Below are 12,234 nucleotides of genomic sequence, written 5' to 3' on the forward strand. Positions count from 1 at the left end.
TCACTCCTGGCCAGCATCAGGAGCCCCTCCTTGCCGGCTCTGGTCATCACCCTTCTTTTTGTGGCCAGAGACGATGTCATCAATCCGTAGCAGCAGGACTGCCGTCTAGGAGAAAAAACATAGTCCCAAAGAGGTCAGCAGAGATGGGAAGGGCATTTGTTTTGTCTTAGACACATTACCTAGCTCTTTCCTCTCACAGAATTACCACTGTATCTGAAGTCTACCTTTCTAAAGTCTTGATTGTAAAATGTGGTTCTCCCTAAAAAAGGGATGCAGCTTATGCTATGTTACCATTGTTTTTTGTATGAGTTAAAATAAGACGGGGATGGAATTCCTTGGGAAGAATATTCTTAGTTTAGGCAGAGCTTCAGACCAGTTTGCAATTGTTCAGTCATGGTTCATCAGGACTGGGCTAATAAGGGCAGTGTAATAAGTACTGCATAGCAACCAGATCGCTTCAGTGTGGGATTCTAACAAGAGTAGGAATCACAGCAGTGCCCCACTCAAAAAATAGTGACTGTCTGTCAGCCACCATCTTTGAGCAGAGCATTGCTGCTGCCTATTTCAAAATCTGACCGGATACATGAGATCTAGTTGCTATGCAGTGCTTATGATTCCACCAACCAAGACCAAGACTGAATTGTTTTGAAGCTCTGATTTGGGTGAAACTCTGCCTTCAATACTCCTTCCCTTAAAGATTAGACCAAATATACTGGTTTCTGCATGGTGTCATGGGAACACTCTCCTATCTGCTGTCCTAGCAAAAGAGAAAATAAATACAATGGCATATGCCTTAGGGTGCCTCACCTCCACTGCTGTCTTATAGGTTTGTAGTTTCACAGCCAATGGCTCCCAGATGCCCAATTCTTTCATGTCCACCAAAGTACCTGTCTCACCATTCACACCCCAAGTCTCACAGTTCTCCTGGGTGTGCTTGGCCTGAAGTTGAAACAAGCAGCAGTAGTAGTTAGTGGGGGGGGGATATGGGATAAAGCAAGCTGGCAGGGAATATTAAAACAATCCAAAATACTGGATGAGTAAGGGAGGGATATGGATAATGGTAATGACAGCAGGAATGGTAAGGGACCAAGGGCAAATAGTAATGATAATAAATAAATCAACAATTACAGGAGAGATTCTTAAGGAAAGAACAAGCTTATTTTAAAAACTTGAATAGACAGATACAGACTATCCCCTTATACCAAACATACACAGCTTTCCCTATCCCATTAAAAGAAAAGAATGGCATGGAGAGAAACTTACCCGAAGGGAGGTAAGTAGACGGATGGTACTGGCCCCACAATTCTGGATAAGGGTACGAGGGATGACCTCTAAGGCCTGGGCAACAGCTCTGTATGGCCATTGTTCCACACCAGTCATGGCCTTGGATTTTTCTGTCAATGCATGGGCCACAGCCATCTCAGAGGCTCCACCTCCTGGCACTAGCTGAGGGTCCAGGAGGACATTGCGACACACTTGCATAGCATCCTGGAGGTTGCGTTCTACTTCCTTGGGGAAACAGATAATATGAAGCCAAAGCTTGATGACTCAGGGACAAATCAGAGGTACCAAAGACTTCCTGACTCTCAGGGTTAGTAAACTATATTGGGTAGGGCAGATTCTAACTACCAAGGAAGAATACATAACTTAGGATAGCAAAAGGTGGTAGTGGGGTGTGTGATGACCATTAGACCAGAGTTATACCCTACTGTGCACCCCCTTCCCACCCGGTTCCTTTCCAGGTGTATCCTTTATGATACTACATGGTGTAGTAGAACACTCTCCTGCTTAGCTGAGTGTCTCTGGGCAAGTTAACTTCACTGAGGGGGGAAACATTTTAGAAAAAAAAAAAAAATATGGAAACAGTGGAGATACAGATCCAACTTCTCAGTTCTCTGGTGAACTCTGAGCAAGTAGAATGAGCTACTTTACCTGGCCACACTTTCAAGCCTGACTTACCGATAGAATCTCTTTACTGGCTCCTCGGAGGAGAACGGTGCATGCTTTGGGGTCTTTGCATTCAGTGATGAATGTAAAGTACTCATCTCCAATTTTCTTGATTTCCAACAGGCCTGCTCCAGTTCCAACATCATCTTCTCTTAGTTCTTCTGGTCGGCTAACTATCCGGGCCCCACAGGCTCTATTTGGGGTGGGGATGAAGAACTAGATGATTTCAGATACTTGTACCACCTCCACAACCTCCCTTGTCCCTAGGATCTGTGGCTAGGAACAAGGGCAAGTGACTACTGGAAACATTTCTACATCACTTGAGTTTCTGACTACCTAGTGAAAAGACTTTCAAACCTTTATAGGAAAAATTTTGTTAAACGAATTTGACTTTACATTATGTAAGGCAACTTCTGTAATGAGATATACTTTAATTTCAAATATAGTTTGTGGTTACGAAAATGTATCCTGGACAAATGAGTCTCCATGCACATCTAACATGTAAATCACATGGTGACTTCTAGATATGTGTCCTGTACTACCCAATTAGTTCTCAAAGTCAGTAATAGGACTAAACTAAAGATACTACAAGGTCATGCAAGAAGGAAGGTTAGTAAGTACCTAAGTAAATGCATGACTTAATTTTAATGAATTTAGGACTAATGTCATTTTACTCCCTCCACTCAGGCATGAAGGGTCAACCATGCAAATGTATGTATATACAGTCATTTTAGAACAAACTATGTCATAAAACAGAAGGGCAGTTATCCTTTTTATAAACTATTTTAAACATGGGTGGCTGCCACAACATGGATGAGCCTTGAAAACAAACTGAGAAATAAGTCAGTTGCACAAGGGCAAATAATGAATATTCTCTTAGAATTCATATGGGTCACCATGAGTCAAAACTGGCTTGATGACAATGGGTTTTGTAGGGGGGGGGAGTGACTTAGGGGACATTGAATTTGTATAAAAGATGGTAGAATATTTTGAAAAAGGATAGTAACAATGGTTATGCAACATGAATATAATCAATGTCAATGAATCAGATGTATAGAAATTGCTGAATTTGCCAATGTATATATTTTCACAACTAAAAAAAAAAGTGAATAACATTGTACAGGTATTGAAATACAATTTAAAGTCACATAAATAACGGGCAAAGATTCAAATCAAGGAAACTGATTCTTCTACTATATCCTGAGATGGTTAACACAGACCATTATGGAAATCTTATTAAGGGAGAGAAACTCTTAATGATTTTAAATTATTCAGAATCATCATGACAACAGAGAAAGAAGCTTTTTAGAAATAGTTATTAAGAACGGTAATGGACACCTCCCATGGTAGTGATCACAGATGTCTAAGCATAAGCTGTGCATTAATGGTTAGGGACAATATAAAAGAGACTCATGCAGTGGATAATTGTTGGGCTAGAGGACTTGAGGGCAGGATGGTAGACAGCTAAGCTCAGGTTATCTTCACCTATAACTGATCTGGCTAATTATAACCTTTACTAAACCTTTCCAGACAATGACTATGCTATATAACTACAAAATGAAAACACATGGAAAGAAGAACCCAATTTTAACCTGGTCTACTCACCTAGCGATGCGATTATTGTCTGTCTTCCGGACTCTGCGAATGGCTGTAATATTGGCCCGCATGAGGTAGTGCTGAGCTAAATCTGCAAACCCAAAAGTAAAGGTGTCACACTGGAAGCAAGAACTCTGGGTTCTGGTTTTATCCTTACAGTACCCTAACCATCACACATTTATTATGTTCAGATTATTTGGAGGGGGGGGGAGGATCACTCATTCTCTTCTACCTCTAAGTAGGTTGAGAAAAAAATATATTCCTACCTGAGATGCCTTTTTCTGTGATGACCACATCGGGCTTCAGTTGGATAATGTCCTCACAGAGCTGCTGGATGTACTCTTCCTCCATTTGGAGAATTCGAGTGAAGTCTTCTTCTCTTGTAATTTCAATATCAGTCTATGTTGTGAAAAAAAGCTCCAATTTATAAATTTCAGGACTGCTAAACTCAAGGTCATTCCAATTACTATATTCCCTCCACCTGCTCCACTCACAAATCCCAGAAAGTTTAACATTAAACTCTGTAAGCTCTTTTGTTGTTGTTAAGTGCCGTCGAGTTGATGCCTACTCAGGGTTTCCGAGGAACAGCTGGTGAATCTGAACCAGCTTGTGGTTTGCAGTGCAGTTTTTTTTTTTTTTGACCTATCATCTAGTTTGGAGTCCTGGTATGGCACTGTAGGATAAGCACTAGACTGCAAGGTCACTTAGAACTGCACAGTGGCAGGTTCAAACCCATCAGCTGTTCCTTGGGCTACACAGGGTCCCTAGGAGTTGGAACTGACTCAATGGGCACTAATAACATCATCTAGTTTAACCACTCCATTTCATTATAAAGCAACTGGAACTTAGTGACAAGTCAGTCACTGGAGATAGCCTAGAAAGGCCTCTGGTCACTGAATTCCTTGTTACCTGTCCTGTCAGTATTTGGCTTTTCTTCTTACCAGTTAAGTTCTTTGATTCTCGTTCCCAATCCTTATTAGTTGTTTGCAGCAGCATCCCATGTCTTTCACCCATGGAGTGGATGATAGGTTCAAACCACTGATTTGAACCTATTTCGAATCTTTTACTTACAGCTGAACACTTAACCACTGCACCAACAGGGCTCCTTAATCTTTGTTTGTTGTTAAATGCTGTTGAGGTTCTGAATCATAGTGACCCAGTATAGGGAGTGGCTGATGGGTGTGAACTACTTACATTAGGATCAACACTGGACTGTGAACCATAAGGTCAGCAGTTCAAACTTACCAGTTGCTCTTGGAAACACTATACAAGGTCGTTATGAGTCAGAACTGATTTAAGACACTTAACAGCATTAAGACTAGCAGTCCAATGCTTATCCTAAAGTGCCACATCTAAACCCTTTTTTGTTGTTGTATCATGAAGTGCAGTGAAGTCAGTTCTGACTCAAAAGGTCTCCAAGGCTATAAATCTTTGCAAGAGCAGAAAGCCTCATCTTTCTCCCTAGTGGACTTGAGTTTTATTTACAGCCCAGTGCTTATCCTACAGAGCCACCATCCTCTATAATTCCCGTTTGTTGTTAGGTGCCATTGAGTCGGTTCCAACTTATAATCATTTATGTACAACAGAACAATATATTGCTCGGTTCTGCACCATCCTGACCATTGTTATAAGGTTGAGCTGATTGCTGCTGCCACTGTGCCAGTCCCTCTCACTGGGGGGCTTCCTTGTTTGGATAGAATCAATTACTTTATTTTACCTGAGAATGATAAAGTCGGCCTCTGGAAATTTTCCTTTAGCACTTTCAAAACTAAATTGACTTCTACTGTATGTTCTCTAGATGTACTAGGGAAGGAAGCAAGCATGGTGGTACAGAAGTGAAGCCAAAAAGAACTGGGTTCAAATCCTGACTTGTGTTCATTAGGCAAGTAACCTAACTTCTCTTAGCTTCAATTCCTTAATGTATAAAATGGAGCCAATACCAACAATTTCAAAGTGGTGTAAGAAGCAGAGATAATATATATAAAGAACCGTAACTGGCACAGAACAGGCAAACAATTAACATGTATTTATTTACCTTGCCATTATTAGGAGTCAGATTCTGACACCAACATTAAGGAATAAAGCCAGGAATCTTACCTGGCTTTCTCCTTTTTTATATTCCAGAGAAGAATCCAGCAGCACAATACGAGGGTTCTTGATATAACGCCTCATTCGTGAGTGTGTCACATCTTTATTAATCATGACTCCACGTAAGACACATTATCTTCAATGATGCCCCCAGGTATCTGAGCAAAAGAAGGCCCACATTAATCCACAACCCAAAGGAGATAATTTCTAAACCTTCTTTCCACATGTTTATTTTTCAAAGTATCTTCCATGAAGCTCAAAAAGCAACGATGGTTGCAATCACATTTTTTTCCCTCTCTAGGAACCACACCAATCTTGGACCATGATATTCTATGTGACAGTCAACTGAGACCCCAAAGATATTTAGTGACTTGAGAAGATTTTTAAAAAGGGTTTGATCTCTTCTAGTTCCTTTAAAGATATGTCTACAGAATGTAATGCTTGGAGCTCCATCTACTGGCCATAATGATTATTGCTACTTTAAAATTTAATCTGGAACTATTAAACATCTTTGCATGAAGATTTGGTGATCCTAGTCAGAGACAAATCACATTAGCACCACATTGTATATAGCCTTTGTTAGGCTTGTATCCTGACCAACAGTGACTGATACGTATACAAATGCACAAACCTGGAAACACCAAAAAGTGTTTCCCTAGGCCTCCTGAATCATGTGTAGAGCATGAAAGTATCTTCTTTAGGTTTTTGTTTTCCAGGCAGCAAATATGATTCTTCTTTCTTATCTTCTAACTACAGATATCCTGCTCTGATTTACATCTACTTTGTTAAGTAGGGTGATTCATGCTAGGAAGTACTGTCCCAAAAATATATACTGGAAGTATTTACCTTTTCCACTTTAGCATATTTCTTGATGTCAATCTCCTTCCGACCGTTCTCTTCAAACTGCACAGTTTTGACAGCATCGAGGGCAATGTTACAAGCCAAAGAGGACCACCGACTGATTGCTTTGGTAGTAATGGAACTGTTGATGATGTTCAGCATCATATCACGGTTATTGATGTCAACAGGGGTACTGCACAAAGAAATGGCATGCTCAGCAGGCTATTTAAAGAAGTCTTTATTTATATCTCAGTGACTATCCATTTGGCCAAGAGGTAGAAATAGGGGAATCTAGCCTCTTGTGGGAAACTAAAAAGAACATTGTGAGATAAACTTCACCCATCCTTCCTTTCAAGACTACAATGACCCCATCCCAGAAAGTGTTTCAAGTACCTCAGCAATCTGTTCCTATGACTGACAACTCTCCACAAATACAGAGCTTACACAAATAACTTGCTCTTTACCTTTTGCTTTGACCAAATTAACTCTTCAACTTTTTTTTTAAGACTTGGGTCAAGGTACATTTTGTCTAGGAAACCCTATCCTATAACTAGGCAATTCTGTGAGTTCCTTGATAATCCACCATCACTTTGTAGTATCCATTTTGAGCACTGATTCTAATCTCTGTAGCCTCATAATATATGGTGTTGCAAAGGAGCCGTAATAGCACTTTAGAATAAACACTGGACTGCTAACTACAAAGCCAGCAATTCGGACCACCAGCTGCTTCACAGGAGAAAGATGACGTTGTCTGCTCTTGTAAAGACATACAGTCCCATAAGCCCCACAAAAGGTCACTATATCGACTCAATGGCAGTGGGTTTAGTTTTGGTATAGTGTTTTACTGTTACTGTGTTTATTTAGTCACAGGATTATAGGTTTCTGATGGTGAGACTTAGAGTGTTGTAGAGTTCTGGCTCTCTCAGGTTTCACTGTATTTAGAACCATAGAAAGTTTAAAAAGACATCTGGTTCAAATTTTCACCTATTGCTAAAATCTTTTTTAAAAGTGTTGTTGTTAAGTACCCTTGAGTCTATTCTGATTTACAGCGACCCTATATTGAGTTTCTGAGAAGTGGCTGGTGGACCTTGGGTTAGCAGTCCAGTGTTTATTATTGTATAGCACACCAAAACTCCAACAGTGTAGGGCACATAAAATACAATCACTAAACAGTTGCTGAATTATGATTTTATGGAAGAGGTAATCATTCCAAAGTATTACTGGAAAGCAATTATTGCTTAAAAAAGAATTTCCTAAGGATTCAGCTCCACAAATTCATTAACGTATAGACATTTCTACATTCCTGCCATTTATTTTATGGAAGCAAGAATGCTAGACAGAGATATTACTGTACATTTTCCACTTCCTAACAGAGGGTTGTTGTTGTTAAGTGCCATCAAATCAGCTCCAACCCATAGAGAATGTGTAGGGTTTCTGAGCGGCTGGTGAGCTTGAACCACCACACTAGGACTCCTTAGCACAATGTTAAACTCATCTAATTACTAAATATTTATGTACACTATTGATCTAACCATATTTTAAAGAATAAAACATTGCTGTACCAAAAACATTGCTGAGGCTTTCCATTATGGATAAGCAGTTCAAACCCACCAGCCTCTCCTTGGAAATCCTATACAGTGGTTGAGTCAGAACTGACTTGACAGAACAATAACAAAGTTAGAAGTTGTGCATTTCTACATTTCCTTCATTGCCATGTCAGTACTCAGAAAACAAACTAACATCAAATTCTTCAATTATTCAATAAACTTCAAATAGCATTTTCAATCTCACTCGTTTTCATTTTAGCAGAAAACTGCCTATCATCATACACAGTAGTTTATCAGAGTACTGAATACTGTACCAGCCATTCAATAGGAGAAAGAGGTGGCTTTCTTACAAAGGCGTATACACAGCCTTGGAAATCTTATACAGGTCAGTAATTAGAACTTACTCGACAGCAACACTGAATTAGCTATATTCATGCAATGATAGGATATAAAATATTAGGTCCTAAATAAATAGTTATCTAACTCCTAACATCTCTCCCACTAAAATCTATAACTTTGAAAGATATGCAGCTTACTTACTGTATGTTTCCCATGGCAGTGCCTAACATGGAAGCTTGCAAATAACATAATTTGAACAATTGATACTAGCTCTTTTTAGATTTCTATCTTTGTACCTCATACTATTTCCTAAAACTTACTTATGTTATCGCCTCAAAACTATTCAACTTTTGCTGGACATTTTAATTTTAATTTGGGTGAAAGTTACAGAGCAAATTCACTTCTCATTCAACAGTTTATACATTTTGTCTTGTGACAGTTGCAACCCCTCAATTTAACAGCGTTCTTTCCTGGGCTCCCCATTTTCATTTGCCCATCTTTCCTGCCTTTTGAACTTTTTTTTTGGACAAATGTGGCTTTTTTGGTTTCATATGGTTGATTATTCTGAGAAGCATGCCTCTCACAGGTGTTACTGTTCACTTTATAGGCCTATCGTTTGGCTGAAAGGTAAACTCAGATGGATGGGTTCAGTGTGTCTAAGAGTATAGTCTCAGGGGTCCCACCAGTTTCTTTCAAAGCAGTAAATATGGTCTTTTAAATTTCAGTTTTGTTCTAGTTTTCTCTTACTGTAAGATCTTCTGTTGTAATCTCAATCAAAGGTGACTAGCAGTAGCCATGCTGCATCTAGTTCTAGTCTCAGGCTAGTGAAGGCTGTTCCTCTGGTTTATTAGCCCTTGAACTAGTTGTTTGTGTCAATCTTTGGTTTTTATTTCTCTGCTCTAAGATATGTATCTTAGAATGCTCCCTCTTCATTTTGTTCTTCTCTATTTCTCCTACTCACAAACTGGCACAGAGTGTGAGATGTGTCTGGCTTTCCTTTACCACAGAACAGATAAACCTTCCATTCCAGGCCTCTCAAATTTGACAGTACCCATTTCTGGACCTCGTAATACCTGATTTTTTTAAGGGTGCTGATCATATCATCCAATGCCTTGCGGTACGCACTGATCACCACTGTTGGATGCATCTGTTGCTCAAGGAAATGCTCAGCCACAGACAGCATCTCCCCGGCTGAAAAAGAATATGAACACTAAAGTTACTTTTAAAAAGTGACTAGCTGTTAAGACTTTATTATACTTCTAAAAACACATTATCTTTTTCTCAAACAGATTTTTCCAAAAGACTTGCCATTTGGCCACTGTTAACCCTCATCTATCAGTTTGTTGTACTATGGTGGCTTATGCGTTACTATCATGCTGGAAACGATGCCAGTGGCATTTTAAACACCAACCAGCAGTATCATGCATGTTGGACATGTTTCAGCAGAGTTTCCACACAAAGCAAACTAAGAACAAAGGCCTGGTGACTACTTAAAAAAAGATTAGCTAGTTGAAAACCCTATGGATTATCAAAAAAGTTCAAACAGCCAACAAGCACATGAAAAGATACGCATGTAGGTATTGCTATTGTTACTGCTGAGTAGGTTCCAGCTCACAGCAACCCTATATAGGGTTTCCAAGGAGCAGCTGATGGGTTTGAACCACCCACCTTTTAGTGAGCAGTCCAATGCTTATCCTATAGTGCTACACCATTCTGCAAATCAAAAACTACAAGATAGCACCTTACCCTTATTAGAATACTGATGATGAAAAAAGGGAAAACAAAAGCTGTTCTTTAGTGGAGAAACTAGAACCCTCATCCATTGCTGGTGGGAATATATAATGGTACAGCCACTGCAGAAAACCATTTCAAATGATCCAGCAATCACAATCCCAGCTATACACCCAGAAGAAGAAAAGGCAGGCATGCAATCAGAAACCTATAAACCAATGTTCATTGTAGCATTTTAAAAAAAATGTTGAAACAACTGAAATGTTCATCAAAAGATGAATGAATAAATAAAATGTGGTGTGTTCACACACACACAGAGAAATCTATTCAGCTATAGAGAGAAATGAAATCTTTATGCATGCCACAACATGAACCTGGAACACATCATACTGAGCAAAATAAATTGCAAAAGAACACACATGAAATAAGCAAATATATAGCAGAGCTGAGAAAAGGAAGGCAAAGCGAAGTTTTTGCTTAGGGGTCCCTGAGGAGTTTATGTTATAGCAGTGGAATGATGTGGAAAAGGATAGAATGGTTGCACCACTGGAAGAATGTCATCTATGTCATGGATTGAACATGTAGAAATTGTTGTGATGGTACATGTTTTAATCACAGTAATTAAAAAAAAAAACATCCAACATATAATCAAAAGGCAGTATTGTCCAATATACTGCTGGAAGATGAACCCCCACATTGCAAAGTACTACACGATATTCCCAACAATGAACTTAAGCATATCAACAAAGGTGAAGATGATGCAGGGTTGAGCAGCATTTTGTTCTGTTAAGGGTAAGGTTGCTAGGAGTTGGAGCTGACTCAATGGCAAACAACAATACTATTCTACATTTTATACTTTGTACAAGTTAATTCATTTAAAAAAAGTTTGTATCTAACCTATTGTCAAAAGACTGATCCTAAAGTTTACTTTTGTTATTGGTATTTCTAATTAAATGTTATCAGCTAAGAGGAAACTTTTCCCAAGACTCTAAAATAGAAAGAAAAATACATGAAGAGAAACTGACATGTTTGTTACATCCTCAGCACCTAAGGATATAGTCAAGCTGCTGATAGTAAAAAGAAAAAAAAGCTTTATACTTAGAATTATCCACAAAAATGTATTAAAATTTGCCCTCTGCATAAGGTATTAGTGGTAAAATATTCCCTTTCTTTTAAAATTTGTGTCAGACACACACTTGTTTCTAAAAAGGAAATGTAAGAGGGAAAGGTGAGGCTGAGTACAAAATCTTTTCTATTTCATTCTCTCAAGTAAAGAAAGCTATTCCAGTTTTTTTTTAAAGTTCAGAATTAACCACATGTAATTCTCAACCCTGAAAGGAACTGGATCTACAGATGTGACTGGTAATAACTCAAGACAAATTTCCATTCAACTCACCATTCTCAAAAATCAACACAAAGGCAATATATAAATAATTTTATAATTTTGCTGTAAAGACTAACATCTTAGGCATGTGAGCCAACACTATAAACTGGCATTCATTTACTTAAAAGTTATTTTGTCATTCACTAACAATGTGTTGCTGCAACTGGATTTTTAAAAAAAATGAACCCAATTACGAGGGGTTGGGGAGGAAGGAAGACACTTGTTAATAAGGAAAAAATATGTAACAAGAGAGAGGTTGGCAGAAGAAAGATGAAGGTAGACAGTGGAAGACATAGAGAAGAGTGCAGGAGTAAAAGTGAACAGAGGTAAATACTGTTAACTGATAGTACGTGATGGGGACTGCAATCATAATTAAATGACCTGTATAATTTGTTGAATGTGGGACTGATGATTTACTAAAACCTTCACTCAATTCACAAAAACTTATAAAGTTCATGAAAAATGCAATGGAAAGATAATGAAAATTTCCCATGAACTTTTGGAAGCTCCCTAGTACAGCAAATAATTTTTCAGTAAAAGCAATATACAATTTTCTGAAGAGAGTGATCCTTATGATCTCATAGGAAATGAAAGATTGTTCATTAAAATTAAGAATGTTATCCCCTCTAAGACTGAAATTCAAAGGGAACACATAAGCAGGCATGTAAGCTTGCTGACAACCACACTGGTCTACTGGTGAGTGAAAGAGGGGTAAGTAAAAAGGCAGCAATGAAGAAATGGGCTAAGTTCAACCATGGTCCA

The 12,234-nt window shown here is 38.7% G+C and overlaps 1 protein-coding gene across 1 annotated transcript in view; it reads right to left on the bottom strand.

The window, feature by feature from the left end:
* The window catches only part of CCT3 (chaperonin containing TCP1, subunit 3 (gamma)), a 17,745-nt gene continuing 5,511 nt past the window's right edge, over positions 1 to 12,234 (bottom strand). Inside the window, 10 exon segments of the mRNA XM_006878337.1 lie at positions 1 to 105; positions 808 to 939; positions 1,264 to 1,509; positions 1,960 to 2,140; positions 3,553 to 3,634; positions 3,810 to 3,942; positions 5,641 to 5,765; positions 5,768 to 5,789; positions 6,478 to 6,664; positions 9,431 to 9,548. Of these exon segments, the coding sequence (XP_006878399.1) occupies positions 1 to 105; positions 808 to 939; positions 1,264 to 1,509; positions 1,960 to 2,140; positions 3,553 to 3,634; positions 3,810 to 3,942; positions 5,641 to 5,765; positions 5,768 to 5,789; positions 6,478 to 6,664; positions 9,431 to 9,548 (1,331 nt within the window).

This window comes from Chrysochloris asiatica, unplaced genomic scaffold (assembly GCF_000296735.1).
Source record: "Chrysochloris asiatica unplaced genomic scaffold, ChrAsi1.0 scaffold00042, whole genome shotgun sequence".
NCBI lineage: Eukaryota > Metazoa > Chordata > Mammalia > Afrosoricida > Chrysochloridae > Chrysochloris > Chrysochloris asiatica.